General features: G+C 41.6%; 1 protein-coding gene across 1 annotated transcript; it reads left to right on the top strand.

Annotated features, from left to right (window-relative positions):
* Positions 1-1,424: 1,424 nt before the first annotated feature.
* Positions 1,425-12,275, top strand: LOC114001796 (riboflavin-binding protein). The gene is made up of 5 exons (XM_027747268.2): positions 1,425-1,573; positions 2,293-2,392; positions 3,489-3,617; positions 7,853-7,964; positions 11,904-12,275. The coding sequence occupies exons 1-5, from the start codon at positions 1,435-1,437 to the stop codon at positions 12,150-12,152; spliced, it is 729 nt and encodes a 242-aa protein (XP_027603069.1). The 5' UTR covers positions 1,425-1,434; the 3' UTR covers positions 12,153-12,275.
* Positions 12,276-21,828: the final 9,553 nt, after the last annotated feature.

The following is a 21,828-nucleotide window of genomic DNA, read 5'->3' as shown; positions in this document are numbered from 1 at the left end:
AAGAAAGAGCAAAGACCTGGGAATCGGGAGACCTGGACTATCTTCCAGGGGAGGCAGTAAAATTACTGTGTAACGAGGCAAGCCATCACACCTATAGGAAAAGTTAAGCCAGTCAGGTTGAAATAAGAAGCATTTAATGTCTTGAATTCAGTGAAGCCTGAATCAGTGACAGGAGCCCCGTGAAACAGTTGTGGAAATTAATCTAATAATTAACAATACAGGGAATCACTGAAAAAACAGGCAGGGGGGTTAGTGGCATTTGGATTATAGGAGAGCTGTTGTTTTTCTAATCCTAACCCACATTTGTACTTTCCTCTTTATCATGTCGACGTTTGCAAGCAATAAAAGGGCATTATGTGCTGGTCATTGCATCTGCTCTTGAGATAAATCTGTGTTAGCATTCCAAAGGGTCAAGGAACTCTTCCAGGGCAAACAAATTCTGGAGCACTGATGCCAGATGGTGTGTGTATATAAAGTGGAAAATGAGAAAAGCAATTTACTGTGTTCCTGTTCCAGGGAGAAGTATCACTCAGGAAGACAACAGAAGAGGTGAGAAACTACTGAGAAATTGAAGAGACAGTTTTCTTCTTCTCTATCTGTTGTGTTCTTTCTATCTGAAAAGTATAGGTACATAGAGGAATGGCAGTCCTTATTCAGGAAAAGTTATTCCAAAAAGTTAACAGGAATATTTGACTAAAGAATGAAGGGTTAAATTAGTAACATGTATAAAGAATTTTGCATTGATTTATGTAACAGGTTCTAGATTTATCTGTATAGCTGGCTAATATATAGTCTGTGTTTAGAGAAATTTTATTCATAAAGACAAAATGTTTTTATCTTGCATTTTTGACCAAACTCTACAAAAGAAGCAGAAAACAGTGGATCAGATTCTTAATTATAAATAAGCATATCTTCAACAAAGACAAGTAATCAGTGTAATTTATCCAGCTCAAGTGCTCACCACTACTAGCTCACTTGCAGCTGTATTTGTTGTGTAATTTTCAAGTGTGCAAAACAACTCTGCAAATTTTAAAACTCATCAATATTTTTGTCAAATCGAGTGAAGCAGAGAAATGTCTCTTGGAAGGGTTCAAAGATAATTCAGGTCAGTCTAAGAAATTTAAAGTAATTTTCTTAAACACTGAAAATTATAACAAGTTTTCATAAATAGCCTGAACTATGGATGGCCTTTATCACTTGCCACCACACCTCAGAATTAAGTAGCAAAAGTGTAAGTGTTCAGTTATAAGGAAAGAAGGAGAATGTGTGTCTTAATGTGTGTCTTAATATTTCTGTGTGCATCTTTGCTGAATGTATTTTACTTGATTAAATATGTAGTTTTTTAAAAGCAATCTTTATTTTCATGTTATGCCTTCTTCTAGAAAAAAGGTTACAAACAAAGTCTTCTCTCCATACAGGAAAAAGAACTGGACAATGCTCAGGTTTGCCATCACCCTCTTTGCTATCATAACGTCATCCACCTGCCAAAAATATGGATGCCTGGAAGGGGACACCCAAAAACCGAAGCCAAGTCCTGAGTCAGATATGCAGGAGTGCACTCTGTACTCTAAATGTAAGAGAGGTTTAATTTTTGCCAAATATAGTCGAGAAGTACAGCGTTGTACACACTAATTGTTTTGGCAGTTCCCCTAATTTCTCAAAAGTATATAAGATTCAGTATACATTGTATTTGAAAAGCTTCCTTCATTGGCATTTTGCTGCATGCAAACCAAGAGTAGGATTCTGGGTCTTAACAAAGTCAACTGCAAAACTCCATTGACTTCATTTCTTTTCTTCTAAAAATCTGATGCAGTTTGCCTCTCTTCTAACTCCACCTGCTTAAAATTGGTTAGAGCAAAGATGAATCTGGTTTATTGTGATTGAGTATAAAAATTAATTGTAGCAGACATGAAATGGGAAAGGTTGAAATCAAAATTCTATTGGGAGAAAAGTACAGTACTTATTACATTTTTTCAACTATTTGGTTTATGTTTGATAGTTTTCAAAGTGAATATCCCTTGGGATATAACGTCAGGCAGAACACTGGTAAAATTCTTGGGGTTCTCTGGGCACACCTTGACAAAGCACTGTTGGTGACAGTCCACCTCACCTAGCACACAGCTATTTCCAAACCCAAAAATGTTAGAGCTTGAGTACATCTCCTAGCTAGTACTAAGATTTTACCATATTATGGTCCAAACCAGATTAATCTCACATTTTGAGTCGTCCGAATACAGTATTAAAAAAAAAAAAAAAATCCTTATTTCAAAATCTTTGTTTTATTCCCAACAGCTTCGTGTTGCTATGCAGACTTCACAGAGCAGTTGGCTCACTCCCCAGTAATTAAAGTAAGCAACAGCTACTGGAACAGATGTGGGCAGCTCAGTAAATCGTAAGTGAGCTTTGAAGTTGTCTGTGTCCTGCTTCCATGTGTCTGTGCTGTGGCAGCCACACAGCTGCTGGTGGACACCAGGTTGCCCTTGAGATTATGTCACCCAGCCCAATTCTCATCATCCTGTGTCTACACCTTACTAAATCTGACTCTTCTTCTCCTCTCACTAAAGCCCATGAATACTTAATTTATACTCCTTATGCCATTTTGTCATGAAAAATTATGTTTTTTCAAGTTTGCTTTCAGCATAGAACGAGGCGTAGCCGTTGTAAACCCAGTAGGTAACAGCTACACCACATCTCTGTAGGTCTCCAGCACAACCATCACCCACCAGTGAGTGTGATCCCTAGTGAACAGGGACCAGGCTTCTTCCTTTGTTTAGAAAGAACATCAACTAGATTATTAAATCTCAGGGGAAAAAAAAAATCCACAAGAGTCCAGAAATGAAACTTCTGAATATTTAGAATAAAAATTCTTGTAGCCCAGTGGGTTTTGTAACCATGCAGAATGTCTCCATAATTAAGACTTTTAGTATCCCATTAGATGTTAAAGCTGTGAAACATGGCAAGTTATAGAAATAAAAGGATGAAAGTACAAAACAATTAAGCAAAACCAGATGTGCAAAAGTAACGGCTCTTGCCTGCCACTCCCAGGAGAGCAGCACAGTTTGTGATTTTAAGTAACTTCAGCTGGGCTGTGGGAAAATCTAAAGAAGAGCGAAACCATGAGGCTACAGCATAGACAATGTTTTGTGCCATAGCTTTAAACTACATTTTATTATTTCCCGGAATCATTCTTGCCAGGAAAACTCAAGGCCTCAAAAGTTTACAGAAAGCTCACACAAACAGGGCTGAAATATGCATGGAAACATTCGTGCACTCTGTAGCTGGCTGTGGGGATTGCACGGTCAGAGTCTGTGCACAGTGCCAAAGGAACGAGTTTGGAACTTAAATACTAACAGGGCCAGAGGATGCTTTTCTGTGTTTTTCTCCTAATTTGTAGGATTGCATCCACATCAAAGCAGGCCTAGAAAACTGAGGCTGCAGCCTTGATGCTCAGAAACGGGCTTATTTGTGGCTTTTCTCATCCACCACAGCTGTGAAGATTTCACAAAGAAAATCGAGTGCTTTTACCGGTGTTCTCCACATGCTGCTCGCTGGATCCACCCCAATGACACCGCTGCTATTCAGGCTGTTCCATTGTGTCAAAGCTTTTGTGATGACTGGTAGGTTCAGCTCCTCAATCCAAGTATTTTTATCTAGTTTTAATATGCCCATGATTCAGTGGTGTTGTACCACCTTTTCTCTTGTTCTGCTTCTCCATCTCTACTTTTTCCTCTGCTAAGCTACTACCCCTAAAATAATAATGACACAGGCTGTGAATGCAGGATGGAGGCACTAAACTGAGATTAGTGACTCAGGGACAGCACTGCCCTGCTTCAGTGAGGATGCAGTGCAGTGGCATCATGACAAAGGAGCTCCCACCACGTTGACAGGCACTAACAGCAGCCTAACACCCTTTGAAAAGTCCATGTCTGTGAGTTAGTGTTCATGCAGTTAGCATTTTCAATCTAAATACTTGATCACTCTATGATACATTTCTTTTGTATGCATAAAATGCACTACAAAATCAGCAAAGAAGCCACTTCCTGTGGGATTTCATGTAACGATTAATGCATGTAACAAATTATCTTCATTCCTTAATATTGTGCCTTTGACCTTAACTCTTCCATTCCATTATCACACTCTCTAAAATCTCTTCTAAAAGCCTGAGAGAGTAAATTGCAGCCAAGTAATGCTAAAATTATTAATGGCAATGGGCAGCATAATAGCATTTAATTTTGTTCCAAAATACAGCATCAGGGAATCACATTATTTTTTGAGCCCAAGGCACATGGTGGGACAACCCTTAGTCTTGGGGTAGGAGCATTATATTCCTGTAGGGTTCTGAGATTTTCCCAGTGATACACACACAGTATATATCCCTCTCTCCCTGAAATGCTGGATCTTAAATAACATCATCCTGTGACACATCAACCTCAGTCAGCCCCATATGAATGTTGTGCCCGGTCACTAGAGTAACTTGTCTGGAAGGGTAAATTGCTGTGAAGCATAGTGCAAACAGCACAGGCTCTGTTCACACTGTGGGATTCTAACTGCTAGCTTTCCATGAAAGTGATGGTCTGTGAATGTCTGGATCCCTTAGGCTGCTCTGAAAATCATGGGAAACTGTTACGATACTTCTAAAAATGTTATAAAAGAGATTTTCTTAAAAGTGCAGGGCACAGGGTAGTGCGAGGTAGGGTTCTCTTGCACTGCTCTCTGCTGTGCCTTCCTTAGTGCTTACACAACTTGAATATTATTGGCATGTGGATCCATTTCCATTCTCATATTCCCTCCAAGGGCAAAGTCATGTATGCAGTGCAGAATTTTGGTAGGATTTGGTTTTAAATATGCCTCCACTCCTTTGTGCCAGAGAAGGAAATGAAGCCTAGCTTGCATTTGTAATGGAAGATAGTGAGAAGGGCTGGTGTATCTCTTAGCTTCCCTAGAGTTTTCTCTAGTGATGAAATTTATTTCTGTGTCATGAAACTCCAGGTGCCTCAGGAACAGATTTGTCATATGCAGTCTTCTTTCCTAAGTTTTTGGTAATCTTTTAAACTGAATCCACATTATTGACCTCTTTGAAGATAAAGACTGAGACCTTGAATTTCTCTCAGTGCTCCTAGAGCTGAGTACCAAATATTACCAAATTTTGCATTTGGATATTAAAACACTGGAGTTGCCAGTGAGCTTTACCACAGATCTAACAGCAAAATTATAAAATATCAATATCTAAAACTAATGTATCCCAAAATAAGTAGCATAAAAAGTCATTGCCCAACTGCTATATTGAGTGAAAGAGTAAAGATGAAAGAAAATGTTTGCTTAAGTTTAGTTTGCACCTATGAAGTGGTTTAAGCCAGCTTGAGTATATGTGAGATTTATACCAAAGTGTATATTGTGGGTCAATATTACATTGCAAAATCCTCAGTGTCCCCTGGGCATTGCCAGAACCTGCAGGTATACAGGACTTTTAACTTCCATTGCTGGAAAGTATGGTGGGGTGATCAAGAGCTGCTGCACAGGAAAAATTGACCCTTTTCCAGTACAAGTCTCCTGACAGAGAGCAGGCTCCGCTCTGAACAAATACTGAACAATGATCTATTGCCCCTGTTGGCATCACAGATGCCTGGCCTGAATCAAAAATGTAGTGACGACCCACTACCCTGAACACTGCTCTGTGTGTGCCGGCCTAATGCCAGTGTCAAACCCATTCCTTCACCCTGCCAAAGGCCTGAGGCTAGAAAAGAGCCTGGACAGAATTCCCAGTCTTTCTGGTGATTTAAAGTAACATTTTTTCATGTTCTATTCACTGGAGTCCCTTTAGCATGCTGTAGCACTGCTGGTGATGTGACCTACTTTCTCTGCATACTGAGAGTGTGCCTGCTGCATACTCTGTGTCTTCGTGGCCAGAAATGTGCAGAGTATTCTGAATGAGCAGTGACTTAATTTAAAAGAAATTCATCTGAGTAGCTTGGGGCCTTCCTTTTCTTCCTATTGTCTTAGAATTTCTTGCTCCCACTAGTCCTAAAACTATTGCTTTTGAAAGAATCCAATGTGTAAGCCACTTTCTCATTCACCTGTGAAAGGGCCTTGTGCCCCCTAAAAGAGAAACAGCTCATTATAAAAAATACAGGAGAAAAAAAGCTTTGAAATAACAATATCCTGCCCATTGAGCATAAGGAATGTTCAGGAAGTATTTATGTTTCTCACAGGTTTTAATTAATATTTGAAGAAACAACTTGTGGGTTCCTGGGCAGCAGAAATCAGACTCTTCACAAGTCATGATTTTTCATAAACTTGGCTTCATAATTATTTCCATTGGGATAAAGAAAAACCCATAACAATAGAGTTATGCCTTGCCACCTGCTCCTAGAACAAACCACAGTCAGCCAATAATCGTAATTAGGAAACATTTCATCTCACAATTCAATAAATAATGGTGAATAAAAATATAAACACTTTAATAAGCATATTCTATTCAAGTTCCCGAGGAAACCAGATGCCTACCATGAATATTAATTTATCAAATTGCAGCCTCTATTTCCAGCAGAGCCCCTCTCTCTGACAGCAGATTAATGGATGAACACGTTTGAGAATATGGGTCTCCTGCCCCAGACCTGCTCAGGCCCTGATTACCCTCCATCTGTTACTGCTCTTTATCCCTTCAAAAAGCCCAAAAAACCAATGTGAAGGTTTCTGCAGATGTGCATGTTCTGACCTTTCTGCATCTGCAAATGTACTGCAATGTCTTGTTCTTTTAGTTCTATGACCACATGACAACCCACACATTTCATTTAAAAATGTAAGGCTGCAGCCCTCGTGATACCAAAACAGTTTTGGAAACATGGCCCTGAAAATGAAAAACTCCAAACAGAAAATATATCCAAAGGCATTAATTACAAATATCACACTGAATGATGCTCACTTTTTGGAAGCTGTGCCTTATGGTTTTGGCACTCTCAGTAACTGGGTGTGAATAGTCTGCCTAAAGCCAATGAGACTAAATTTAAGTAGATGTTAACTGATTTGCAGAAAAGGATCCTTAAGAAAGGTAAGAGCCAAAAAGTAGAACATAAAAAAGAAGTGGAAGGAAGGAAATTATGTAGGATAATAGTAAGCCATGAGATCTCTCATCGTGTAGACCAGCCAGTTGCACACTCTACTCATTCCAGGTCATTTATAGCCTTTTTTCCACATTACCACTTACAAGTAAAAAAGAACTTAAAATTTAAAGTTTTAGTCCTACACCCTACAATACTTATCTTTCCTCCATTACTACAAGTTTAACTGCTTTGAAAACATCATTTTGAGGCTGACAGCCTGTTAGTTTATATGATTTTGTTGTTTGTGGATTTTCCTTATTTTCAGTGCACATTCCTCACAGCAACCCCTCTGCCCAGGAAACATCAGTCTCCTCCCATATTAATTCACAAATACAAACTTTCCCCACGCCTCCCTCAAGTGACAGTTCACCCTTGGCATCCCTGTGCTCTGTCACAATGTTGAACATCAGCGTTGAACATCACTCCCACACAGTGTTTCCTCCACTGAGTGACATCAGATAACCAAGCAGAAAACACCCAGGCCACGAGCCCTTTGCTCAAATCTGTGAGTATAAAACGTGGTGAGCGAACTGTTTAGTTTCCACGGGGATTTAGGTCTTCCTGGCCAGCTTGGAGTTTACATACATGTCAGGCAAAGATAACGTGCACATTTCTTGAAGATCAGTTGCTAAGCTGCACTGTAATCACACCACATTACTAACAGAGCCCCCGGACACTTTTTGAGTTGAATGTGAGTCCACAGAAAAAGAGTGAGAGAAGTAACTGTGTCTTCCCCACTGATCTCCACGAAGGTACGAAGCCTGCAAAGATGACTCCATATGTGCTCGTAACTGGCTGACGGACTGGGAATGGGATGAAAGTGGAGAAAACCACTGTAAGAATAAATGTATTCCATACAGTGAGGTAAGAAAACTGCATCAACTGAAGCAGAAAATACGGCATTAGGAGTTCTTTTTTTTTTTCCCCTGAATATATGGGAGTAAAATGCCATCAATGAATTACCTTTACTTCAGCAGTTCCAAGCCATACCTACATCAGCCTTTTTAAATATAGACATTTTCAAACATTTATATTTATGTACATCGCTTACTCTAAGTATGTATACATTTAATTAATCACTATTCATTCCACTTGTGAAACAAAAGTTCAAGCAGCACTGATACTTTAACCACAGTGGGATTTAGAAAGTAAAAGATAATGAACATTGCTTGTACAATGGAGACACTGAGATGCATTTCATAAGGTTCCTTACACAATCCGGGGCTCTACACTCTTCCTTTTTTTTAAATTGGGATGTAAATTCCCAAAACACTGAGGAATTTTTAAAGTTTTCTTGCCTATTAGGCATCTTTGCCCTTTTCTCTATTTTACCTTGTTATGTTCAAGTCATTCTCCATCCTCCACACCCCTATATCCTGACATTCTTCCAACTGTCTCCCTTTTGTTCTCCATAGACCTATTGTATCCCTCACGTGTGTTCACCACTGTGTCTGCCAGTTGTAGGCAGAGCTAACTTTGCTCTTTGTAACTCTGGTGGTTGAAGAGCAGCGCTAACAAGGTTTCTGAGAGCTCATCCCATCTTTCTGAGAAGGTTTAATGGTTGAGATAAGTAATTTTGTGAGCAAAAGTGTATAAAATGAGAACTGACAAGACTCACAGGAGTAAGGTTGCCTGGAACCTGATCTACAGACCTCTCAGGAGTCAGTATTTTTTTAGTGACTCGAGTAAATTTAGCTTCAGGGTGATATAACACAGCCCAAAACTGCTACACTTAATTGAATATTTTTAACAGTTGAACTTTACTGAGTCCGTGAAAAACTGTCCAAATTGCGGAAGTAAACCAAATTTAAGTGAGGTGCTTAGGGACTGGTAGTAAGGCTTGCAGATTCACTGTTTTGAATTGAATTCAAATTCCTGTACTTTCAAAAGTCAGTTCAGCAACTGATATAAGTGGAAGACACAGTCCAGTTAGTGCAGGACTGCTGTCTGCCTTGCAAAAGTGACACTAATCAGCAGGCTCAGGAAGGTGGCCAAAAACAAATGGGCTGTGGAAACTTAAAGCTTCGTTTCCCAGATGTGCTAAATCATCAGTAGTTCCAGATGAAGTGAAAAACAAAATGATAATCTCCATAAATAATCTCCAGTCTCTGTTCAAACTGTCCCTGGTTCAGAGATAGGAGTTTTTAACCTTGAGTTCCCCTGTATTTATTTCTTAAAGAAAATATACCATCTGCAGGGAGAAATATGCAGCAAATCCCGAGGTCTTATCACTTGAGACCAGGCGCAGCTATTCCTAAACTAAATGGAACCACACCCTAAACTGTCCATGTTTTTCACCAAAAATAGGCTTGCATGGTAAGTAGAAATAAAGATGAAGTTTCTTCAGAGAAATTTAAAAAAAAAGGCATTTTCCATATGACATTTACATGATATAAAAACACTAGACTTGATTGGTTTGGACTCAACTCATGGAAAAGGAAGATACTGTTACCCAGAGGCACAGAGGGTTTTCCAACCTCAGAGCACTGTGGACAGTTCCTAATTTTTTTTTTGATGCCCTCAGCTCCCACAGAGGAGCAATCAGCAGCCCTACACGTGACATATGCAACTGGATCTAATGGGTCTTTGGAACAACTGCTGAATAAGGAACAAAGGCTGAATATTAAGGATGCACAACTGATCGTGGCCAGTTTTAACCTGGCCAAAACGAGGCACATTTTGTCACTGTTGTCCCAGCTGAGTGCTCCCCGAGCAATGTTAATGCACAGACTAGAACATTTTTCCAAGAAGCTAAAAAGTCAAAGTCCTTTGCAGTAACTTAGGGACATGCTGGGTAAATGGGCTGTGTGCACTGTTTGCTTGCTGCAGCATTCTGATTGTGTTCTGATCTTTAAGCAGAGTTAGGAGGAAGGTCAAAATAAAATTGCCAGTTTAGCAAGTAGAAGAGCACGAGCACATGTTACAGAACCTGTGGGACACAAGAATAGAATAAAGCCATGTCTCTTGCATACAGACCCAAGAAAACCCACATGATAGGTTTAAATGCTTTCTTGAATGATTACCAAAAAGCAGGTCAAAATCTAGGAACTGCACAGGAGCTGGAAGAAAGCGTTTAGTGCTACATAAAATAGCAGGAATAGTGGGAAAGAAAGAGCTAAGATCTGCCTGCCCAAGAACATAAGGAAAGAACTAGGTGGATTAATGTTTCCTTTTCTGACCCTGCATTGCTCCCAGTGCACTAGTCAACCTCCATACTCCTTCTCCAGCATTCATGGCAAAAGCCCTGGCTAGAGATGGTATGAATTGAAAAGCTATTTTACAGACTACAGAGTCTTTGGGGCTATTTGGAATGGACTCTATTATTCATAAAGGATAGAATTCTAAGGCAAAAGTGATTATTATGCTTTCTTCTCATCTGCCTTCCTTACAGTATAGGTCAACATTGTTTTGCACATGGGGAGACAGGGAGATGTAAGAAAAACTTGTTGTCAAAAATAACTGGAGCAGAAGAAGCTGCAGGACTACAGATACCCAATGCCACTTCTGCCTAATAGACTTTAATTTTCTGCACACAGAGCAGCTTCCATGCAGAAGTCTCCCAACCACAAAGACAAGGCCTCTGCACAGATTCACAGTGCCAGATCTTTGTATAAGCTGGTGATGGTGGTAAATCAGCACACCGACCAGGAATTACAGCATTTTGAGAAACACTGTAGGATTAAAGAATCAGTGTCATGGGCAAGGAACACTTGTACTATTACAGATGAAACCCAGCTTCCATCAGAGAGATGCTGGTGACATGATCGAGGTGAATCAGTCAGTAACAGAGCCCAGTGATCCTGCTGCCTGACCTACACTTTCAGTTATTAACACTCCTGCCATCACTCCCACCCCCAACTTCATTCTTAGCTTTGTTTCTGGGAGTACCTAAAGCTTCCTTTCCAGGAACAGAAAAGATTGAACTTCAACCACAAACACGTGGGAGAAATGCAGGCAAGAGGAACTGTACATACTGCCTGCTTTGTGTCTGGGCATGATAACTCCTAAGCTAATACTTGTTAGGCAAACCCAGGCAGGGTGGGCAGAAGGTTATCAGAACTGCTGTGTGGTTCACAGGTCCTATGACACCGGCCTTACAAAACAAGGTAGCACCGAAAACAGGACAGATGCACTTGAGGAGAGTACAGGAAGCTGCAATTGCAAATTCCTTGAGCCAGAGGGGCCGTTGCACCACTGGACACAGCGCTCTGGAAGCTTGAAGAAAAGTTACCTTCTTCAAGCAGTTGCTAAGTTATGTCCCTTCTCTTAGTCTTTGAGGTCCTGCCTGGACATGAAGTACATTGCAGGAGGCACAATGAGATCCCTCAGAGCTGTTATTCCATTGGGCTGTCTCTGGCCTGTAGATAAAAGGATTCCCATATTCAAAGCACTGTCTAGCACTTTCAGCACTACTCAGATTTTGAGGCATGTCAGAGTGTCCTGACATGCTACAATTTGTACAGCCTCTCACACACAGCTTTGGTCTGTCAGCCCCAGAGAGCTGCTGGGCTGTCAGCCCCAGGGTGGAAACAAAGGGCAGCTGTTGATCCCTGCACTTTGTGTAGCCACTTGCTCTCACAACAGGCAAATCACTCTTGCCAGCTGTGGGACTGGATAACATTTTAAGATATTTCAGAAAAGATGAAGTATGGTACACAGCAGGACAGTAAATGAATGCAGATAACTTTTTTATAAGCTAGTACCAATTTTTAAAAAGTGATAAATGCTTATCAATTTGTTACAAACTGATTTTAACTCAAATCTTTCAAAATGTAATGGAGGCATTTCTTATTTGACACACAGATGTATGCAAATGGGACTGACATGTGCCAGAATATGTGGGGGGAGTCATTTAAGGTGAGCAAATCCTCCTGCCTCTGCTTGCAAATGAACAAGAAGGACACGATTGCAATCAAGTATCTCCTCTCCAAGAGCTCAGAGGAAAGCTCCAGCAGCAGCAGCAGCAGCAGCAGCAGTGAAGAACACGCCTGCCAAAATAAACTCCTGAAGTTTCAGAAACCAGAGGAAGAGGAAGGTGAACAGACAAGATAAATGCTAGTGGATGTATGTCAGGACAAGAGAAATCATCACGGAGGGCTGGGCTCAGGGCATCATGCCAGCCTGCTTTATTCCTTGCTTCCTAGAACATAATAAATCAATGGCTGGTTGTATTAATCTTTCTCTGATGTTTTTGCATCTGCATCACAAAGCTCCAGACAGGTTAGCACAAGTGTAATCCTGTGACTTGAACTGAACAGCTACAAGCCTGAAGGTAACATCTAGGGGTTGACTTTCAAAGAGAAGAGGCACAGGCAGCCCCTGCTGACTTAAGGTGGAACAGTGGGAACTAGAGACCTGTGGAAGGTCATGCCTGCCAGTAATGCACCAAATCTTCAACCCAAACCCTTTGTTAGCGCAGGCATGCAGCACTCCTGCCACGAGTTCCTCTGTGCGGGGCTCTGCTCAGGCAAAGAAGAAATCTGCAGGCAGAAGTAGGTCAGTGAGCCCGGCTACTGACCACTGAAAATGTATTTATTTTCTATCAAAAACATTCTCACAAAACAGGGGATTGTGGTGTACCAGATAAATCCTTGGATCCAAATATTGTCAGTATAGAGCATCCACCATCTGTTGCACAGGGCTTTTACCTTAAACAACAGCAGTACAAAAGTCTCCAATAACACCAATTTGAAGCATAATTTTGAGTGCAATTAATCACACTGAATGATTCCAAACAGAATGACCTCTGACAAACCAAAGTGCCAGGGAAGGCCCCAGTCAGATTTCTCCCATCAATAATTCTGCTTCCCAGCATCACTGTTACAGTTAAATTAAAACTAAAATCTGCACCAGTCCCACAGGGACTCGTCAGGTAAGGGTGAACAAAATCCTGCTTTCAGTTGTGCATCCATACTTCTACTGCTGTAGAGTGGACAGGTCTGTGCCATTCTGTACAGCCTTTCATAGTGTCATCACCAGGGAAACTGTGAAAAGAGTTGAATTTGGGGGTCAGATGATCAAATTGTGAAAATCAGCATCATTTCAGTGCTTTCAAGGCGGCTCAGTGCCTGACAGCCTTTAAAGATCTGGCCCACAGTTAAAACAATGACTTGGCACATCCTGTTAAACTGAGAGAATCTTAAAAATCCATCACACTTTCTTCACTGAGCTGGTTATTTATTGGAATGGTTTCACACAGCTGCAATAGTAATGCTAAACCCGTTAGGTCATGCTCTGCTTCCAACCAGCTTCTCAGTACATTTAACAATTAGACTAATTCCTACCAGCACTGAATTGTTCTTAAAATGATACTTTGCCACATCTGCATTTCGTGCTAACTCAAATTGTCAGTTCTACTGTTTGAAAAGAAAGAACAAGAATTTGGTCTTCAGTAAAGCTCTCACAGTCTTTTTTCCCCCATTTCACTAATTCTGTTCTTTCCTGTCCTTTATTGCACCTGGATCAGAGCAGAAATTTTCCTGCTTTTTATTTTGACGTGGTCAAAATTCAAGAATTAATTATCCCCTCTCACTGCCATAACACCAACTTTTTCTGTATCACCATGGCCAAAGATTTCCTTCTTGGCTTTTTTTTAAATACAGCACAATTGTTTCACAGAATCACAGAATATGCTGAATTGAAAGGGACCCACAGGGACCATCGAGTCCAGCTCTGGCCCTGCACAGGACCACCCCCAAGAGTCACACCATGTGCCTGAGAGTATCATCCAAACCTTTCTGCCTATGTCTCTGCACTTTTTATTCCATTCCACTTTATTCTCTTTGCTCTGGCTAAACTACTCTTGAAATCACTCTCAATAACCAGCTCCTCCATGCTTAGTCTCAGGATGACCCATGACACTGGTTATTGCGTGCTCTTGGAGAGCACCAGGTCCTACAGCAAGAAAAAGGACCAAGAAAGACCATTTAGCTCCTATTCATAATTTTCCCACTGACTCGTGATGTACCCTAAGCAAACCATCTAACTCTTTTGTGATCCCAACAATCTTGCAGAACTACCATATTTCTCCTAGGTCATCTCTTTTCTAGGACAAAAAGTCAAGAACTCCTCTGTTGTCCCTAGCATAGAAATTGCCCCATACCTTTGGTCTTTCTTTCATTGATCCATGCATTTTCTTCCAGAAAGACTTTCAACCTTGATTTAAAACTTCAGATAATGGGGGGTTTAATTTAAAACTCAAAATAATTGTCCAATGCACCTGATAATTTGTTTCCTCAGTGTTAGAGATAATTCCCAGTTTAACATTTGTTGTTTCAGCTTTCAGCCACTGCTTTCTGCAAAAGTCTTTTTTATTAAAGAGTTCTTCATGTTTCAGGATTGCTTTTCTGCTCAGCAGCACATACCCTGGATCAAACTGCTTCATAGCAATTAGGTCTGTCTTAGCTCTCTTCAGTTTACATGTGTTATTATAAGACATTCCCTCTCTCTTTAAATCATACTTATGGTTCTTCTCTGCACCTTCTCCAGCCCTAAATATCCTCCCTAAATCATACAAATCAAAGCCATACTCCATGGCAGTGCTAAGGGTGACCTACAGAGAGAGACCTTGTCCCTGCCTCTCCCCACGCTTCTCCCTAACTGCACTGCCCGTGTCTACAAGAGCATAGTTTTGATTATTTTTATGCCTCCAGTGTCCATGTCTTATAATTCTTGGTGTTACAGTCAGTTTTCCACTGTAGAGCTCCCTGGTCCCACAGGTGTGAACTCTTAAGCAATAAGCTCCTATAGTTCTTGCTTTGCACTTGGTTGTATTACAAAACCTTCACCTGAATACACCAACCTTCTTAAGCCACTGTTTGCTCTGTCTAGTTGCTTCAAACTCGCAGTAATTTATGTCTTAAACAACCTTTGTGACACTCAGAAATGGGATCAGTGGGGATTTTACATTTGCAGAAAGGCTAGGATAACTCAGGTAAAGCAAAATGAAAAATAACAGGAATCGCTAAAATATAGACTAGAACAATACACTGTGCAGGTAACCAGGGAAAAGAAGGATCCAAGTTACTGGTGGCTGCAGACATCCCCACCTAACGCTGCTTGGATTAGCTAAGTTCTTGCTATGCCTCACAGCTCAAAAGCATGTCCTGCCTCTGGACCCACACTGGCCCAGACCACTGAAATGTTTCTGTATTTAGTGACTTGACCGAGAGCTTTATTAAAATGTCACAAGAGTAAATCAAATGCTTTGTGAAATAGGTTGTGAAATATGTTCCTACAGCAATCTGAGGAAACAGACTTACAACCTTTATCAATAAATTACATTGGACTTACCAACAAGACAGTGTTGAGAAAACAAAAGTAATTGCCAATTATTGACTTATTTACGACCTGGCTGAGAATCAGCTTGTGTACTGTGCTACTTGGGCCTGGTGTCACGTTAACCATAACACAGCTAGCTGGGTCATCATGATTGCTCTGTTTATTTAATTTTCTTTCCTTAAACATTGGCAGAATACTGTGAGTCTTCTGAAATTTCACTGACGTGCCAGGAGTTCTTACAAATGAGATCTCTCTTGACAGTTCTGTTAGAGATCTTTACTATGTTACCTGAGCACGCTGCTTTAAAATTATGAATGTTACTCATAATGAGGAACCTCATCTTTAATTACTTGCAGACTGAAAAGGATTTCATCATCCTTCTGTAATACTAATACTTCATCCTGTATATATTTCAATACCAAGCATTATTAAAAACCTTGCCCACTGTACCTTGTGCCATTGCAAGGCTTTCTTCCTCAGGCCACAATTTCCTGTAGTACCTTTGGAGTCCTCACTCTATTTTTATAGTTCATGATTTTCCATGGATATCGACTGCCTTGTAGTCTTCCTTTTTAAAAAATAATAAGCATCAGTAATTATGACATCTTCAGCTTCTGTTGCATTTTTCATGTGCAACATAAATATTCATTAATCTTCAAAATATACCTGAAAGGAAAATAAGTAGTGAGAAGCAAACCGAGTCAGTGGGAGAGAGTCAGAAAGAGACTTATCTGATCATTGCAAGTATTGCAGAACTCAGACTAGCACAGACAAGTTCTCTTTCAGAGCCTTTTTTCACACTGCAAATGGAGCTGCGCTTTGTAAGACGATCCTTGGACAAAAGGTATTACAAGAAATTATTAGGCAAAAGTTATTATGCAAAAATTAGAGAATCACAGAATTTTTTAGGTTTGAAAACACCTTAAAGATCATCGAGTCCAACCATTAACCCAGCACTGCCAATCCCCCACTAAACCCTGTCCCCAAGTGCCACATCTGCATGTTTTTTAAATACCTCTGGGGAAGGTGATTCCACCACTTCCCTGGACAGCCTGTTCCAGTGCCTGACCACCCTTTCCATGAAGAAATATTTCCTAACATCCAATCTAAACCTCCCCTGGTGCAACCTGAGGCCATTTCCTCTGGTCCTATTGCTTGTTTCTTGGGAGAAGAGACCAACCCCCACCTTGCTACAATCTCCTTTCAAGTAGCTGTAGAGAGCGATAAGGTCCCTCCTAAACCGCCTCTTCTCCAGGCTAAACACCCCCAGTTCCCTCAGCTGCTACTCATAAGACTTGTGCTCCAGACCCTTCACCAGCTTAGTTGCCCTTCTCTGGACACACTCCAGCCTTTTATGAAATAAAATAGCGCAAGAAGCCTGAGCATCCAAAAATCAAAACGAGTTATTCAACAATGGGTTTCCATGTACCTTGAAGGACAATGGAATTATACAAATAATAATTTTTGCATTGTTTAAGACAAATAACATCAAACAGGCTAATTTCCCTTGCTGAGAGACGACCTGCCTGCAGAGAAAAGAAAGCTGTAAATCAGATATGACTTTTTAAGGTTTTTGATAACATTTAATGTAACATTCTGATAAGCAATCAGAGAAAACCAAAGTGCAAACAAAGTCACTATAACACAGGCGCACAATTTGTTAAAAATATATTAAAAGATTACTATGACCATGTTGTCATTAAACACAGACGGATCTTCTGTTTGGAATCCCAGAGGGTCTCTTCTGATTCTAGTCAACACTTATGTTTAGTCAGGCAATGAAGTAGAGAATTTGCAAGCACTTTGAAGAACAAGATTAGAATAAAAACAGTCTTTCTAACCAAAGAACTAGACCAAGCCTCCAAAGGTGAAATTCTGAAAAGGGAGGTGAAAAATGCTTGCACTGAGGAGAGGTAAATCATTGGAAAAACTCATCCAGGGAAGTGTATGACAAGGCAAGAGCAGAGCAGCCAAGGAGCTGGGACGTGTAGTAGCAACCTATGCCATTCACAGGTGAAATGTTACACTGTGGGAGTTTTAATCTCTTAAGGCTTCGGTGTATGAGGAGCTCTGGAAGTCCTGACTCACTAAGCAAGCAGGACCCACAGACATCTCACTAACAGTTCCTCAGAGTTCATGACGTATCTCACATTCCACTGAGGCGCTGCTTCTGGAATGACCCCACCACACACACAGGCGGTGGAATGTGGTGGGTATCAGGCAGAGTTTAACTCTATCCATCTTCTCAGTGAACTCAGTTCACAGGCTCTGACAAGGCAAGTGCAACATGTTCTAGGAGAGCAAACATGCTGCTGATATGTATCTAATGACTACATAATATAAAAGGAATAAAATTAGCCAAATTTATGCGCATTTTCTGGTTATTTTTCTTCCTTTTTTCTGTTCCAAAGGTTTGCATAACTTGGAGTTATTAAAAAAAAATGCCACATGCTCTAGACAGCTCATGGTTCTGTTGTGTGATTGCTCTACACACAACACAGAGATTTAGACAAGAAGAGTTAAGTAAGGAGTCCAAAAAGCATTAGGGTTTGGATTACCACTTGAAACAGTGCCAAACTTTGCTAATGGCAAGACTGAACTCCCACATGCCTGCAGACTGATAATTCTCAAGCACAACGCATTTTTCCTTTTGGCAAAAAAAGATCTGCACCTTTGATCCAGTCACCTTAGCAAGCAGATCTAACTCAGTGTGAAGCTGCAGGTCAGCTCTAGACTACTAGTGAAAAAAGACCCAAGCTATGAAATCAATCATCTGCTTCAAACAAGTGTGAGGGCACAGTTAGGATCAGACCCCAACAATCTGGCAGCTTTCAACATCTCCAAGACAAATTTGCAGCAATCTCCTACTACTGAGGTTTATCTTCACAGAGACATGAGGGGGGAAAGTCTCTCTGCTGCTAAAGGGAAGTATTGATTCCCTTTAGCTACTAAAAGCACATCTCTCCTGCCTCTGTTTTGGTCTGCTATCTGAGTCTTAGTATTATTCTGGCCTCCTTCCTTGGAAATGCAGTGAGCTCTCTGTGGAGTTTGCCTTGGTTCCCCTCTCAGACATCTGTGATTAATTCAGTATTCAAGCTCTTGAGTTAATTCTCTCATTAGATCACTTTCCTTCTTCATGGAATGATTATTCCCACAGGAGAAATGAGAAAGACTAAAACAATATTGTGCTAGTATCTGACACATTGCATCCAGGATGTTTACTTTAAATCAAATTGCCTGGAGTTGCTCCAGATCTATGGCTTAAACACAAGAATCTTCTAAGTGGTGGGGAACTGCAGCCATGCATGTTGCACAACATTCCCAGTTTAATTGGAATTCCTCCAAACTTCCTGCTAGGTAAGTGTACCCAGAACACAAACCTCTCCAAACAAGTAGGTCAGATGACAGGATCCTTTCATCGTTAGGGCATACTCTAGGACCAAAAAAGTTTTTTTCCTTGTTTTATTACTTTTTATCATATACCAGTCACCTTTCTTTTCCAATGCTACTGTGAAGGTGTAGCCTGGAGCACACAGCACCGAAATATTGCCGGTGCTCCTGAGATCACAAGACATTATCTGTCCATTACTCATTGGAAATGTCACATTCCCTCTGAAGGCTCCTATGGCTCAGATGTGTTCCCCACTTTTGCTGCTGCCACGTGGCTCCCCGGGGCAGGGCTGATCTTCGGAGGGCAACACCCCTCTCAGCTGGACACCAGCACAGCCTGTGCCTCAGTGCTTTGGGTGCAATGAGGAGACTCAGGAGTTTCTCAATACCCACTTCAAGAATGCTAAACCTGTTCCAGACTGACAACTCTGATGCCAGACTGTTACCTGAATGCCACCTTTACCTGAAGCCATATTATAGTGGAAGTAGTACAAAATCTTAATTACAATTTCCAAAACAGACAAGAAAGTTCGCAAAGGTTTCTAAAGATGAGAGGGAGAGGAGAGGGAGAGGAGAGGCATTCAGCATGGCACGGCAGTGAGCTTTACAGTTTCCCAAGCCATTAACAGTTCAGCTGAGAAATGGACACAGCCATCACCACCTTGCTGACAGTGTGAAAAATTAAATGTTTCCACACAAGCCATATATTCTGGGACTGCCTGTGCAGAAAAATTAGTTTTGGGGACCCCTCTTGCTCTCCATCTTTAGGTCAATTCCAGTTCACACCTTTAGCCTACACACACATACACACATATTCATCAAGATTCATTAACCCTCACAGGAAGGAAGGTAAAAGCTCTTGGGCCTGGCCCAAACCTGCCAAGAGAGACTTTTCTCACACATGGCTTCGGCCTGGAAAATGTGTTACCTCACTGGGAAGCACACTGTGACCCACAGAGACTGGAAACATTCAGATCCTGAAGGGAAGCTTCTTTATCCACTAAAGCTTATGTATCACGTGAAAATGTAAGCTGATAACAGGTTTATGCCGGTATCTAATTAGAATCTAGTGCCTGTAGCTCATTAGAGGCTTTTCACTGGGTAGACAACAAAATAACCAGTCATGATTATCAGCATTGGGGTGATAATGGGGTAACCAATGTTTTCTTCCAGGAGTACAGTACCTTCTGTATTCCTCTTCTTTCCTCCATGTTGCACGAGTGTGAAGTCAGCCTGCCTGTGAGTTGGGGGGTTTTTGGTGGTAGGTTTACTGGTGTGGGGTTTTTTTGAGACTGAAAGCTCTCCATCTGTATGGAGTTCGGGGGGGGGGGGGGGGGGGGGGGGGGGGGGGGGGGGGGGGGGGGCGGGGGGAAGACAGAAAACCTTGGATCTAACAAAGATCTCCCTGTAACAGAGGAGGGGTTCAGCACCTACACATGCAACAGCTTTCAACCTCACGTTTTTGGTAATGTTCTAATACATCATCCTGCAGTCCCGCTTTTGCTAATGTTCCAATACATTACCCTGCAGTAACAGCGGCACCTGCAGGATTCGGGAAAGGTAGCAAGACATCTCCCTCGGCTCCACAGATCATCCAGGCATCTGGAAAGGTTTTCTTCCTGAGAAGCCTTCAGCCAGTGAAATCTGAGGAGCCACGGGCCTCTGCGGGACAGGGGTTTTTCAAGAGAAAGCCTGAATAGCTTGTTTGGTTCCTGAAAATCTACAGCATGTTTTGGGAGACGCACAATAGTATATGGAAGCATTAGCCCCATCCTGTACAGCTCCTGTCTGATCACAGAAGACACCTGCTGAAGCAGTGCCCTTCCCTGGGGATGGAACCATCCAACCACATCAACACAGCACAGTCCTTTGGGGCAAAATTAGCCAGCTCAGCAATGCTATTTTGTGTCCAAAAATTTGGCACCATGGTGTGAAATCCTAGTGCTGGCCTGGAGTCTAACAGCTGACATCAGCCAGCAAGCAAGCCACTGGCATTTAGGAGAATTTTAAGCCTTTTATTCACAGGCCACTTCCGATGAATAAAATGTCAGCATGAGAGGGGTTTGGTTTCTTTTACTGATGTGTCAAAGAAAGAAAAACCTCAATGCATTTATTAGCCGAGCTTAAAATTTGTACTGAGTTATATCAGCATGCATCCAACTGTGTGTGCTTGCAGAAACCTTCTTCTATCTAGATCTATGTTTTCTATGGATATTTTTTTAAGAACAACTTGAAATGTAATTAGAATGTAATGCTGATGAACAGAGAAACCAACAGGCCCCAGAGGGTATCACAATTCAAATTCCTTCCAGAAGTACATTTTAAAGTCATGACAATGAAACGCAGAATCATGAGAAAAGCCTGAGGGGCCATGACCATTGTAACTGTGAGCAGACATGTTTTTCTTTCCCAGTCTCACAGCAAATAGATATGGAAGCGTTCCAAGTGGCTCTCTGATTGCTTTTTGCTTTGGCTGGATGTCGTGCTCCTGGAACAGTTGTGGAAAACTCAGGAGGGATGCTTTTCTCTCAGAATCGGTGCCAGCTCTGCCAGACCCGGTGACCATGTGCGTTTAACTCGGTATGTGATGCTCATCCCCTGTCAGTGCTCAGGCATGCACTGACTCAGGGAATTATACAGACTGAGATGGAAGCATGCTCTGCCTCAGGGTCAGTGCTGACTTCAGTGACCCACGTGGTGCTGCTACAGGACACTGATGAAACATCTGTGCTGGAATGAAGAGGAAGGCCCAGAAATGGCATGAGACTTTGAAGAAAGGGGGTGCTGGGCTGGGTCTGCCTGTCACGCTCCTCGAACAGTTGTGAAAAACTCAGGAGGGATGTTTTTCTCTCATTATCAATGCCAGCTCTGCCTGACTCAGTGACCACATGTGTTTAACTCAGTATGTGATGCACTGGCTCTGGTGCCACAGCCCTGAGCTCAGGACAGGCAATGCCCCCACAGACAGGCAGCAACTGTGGTTTCTCCCCAAGACTGCCACGTTTCTCCCTCACGAGCACAGGTCGAGGTGGACAGGGATCCAGAGTTTGCAAGAGCA

This window comes from Pipra filicauda, unplaced genomic scaffold (genome assembly GCF_003945595.2).
Source record: "Pipra filicauda isolate LSUMZ 115617 unplaced genomic scaffold, ASM394559v2 scaffold36_size6622888_pilon, whole genome shotgun sequence".
Classification (NCBI taxonomy): Eukaryota; Metazoa; Chordata; class Aves; order Passeriformes; family Pipridae; genus Pipra; species Pipra filicauda.
The sequence above is the reverse complement of the archived record's forward strand: the minus strand, read 5'-3'. Positions and strand labels throughout refer to the sequence as shown.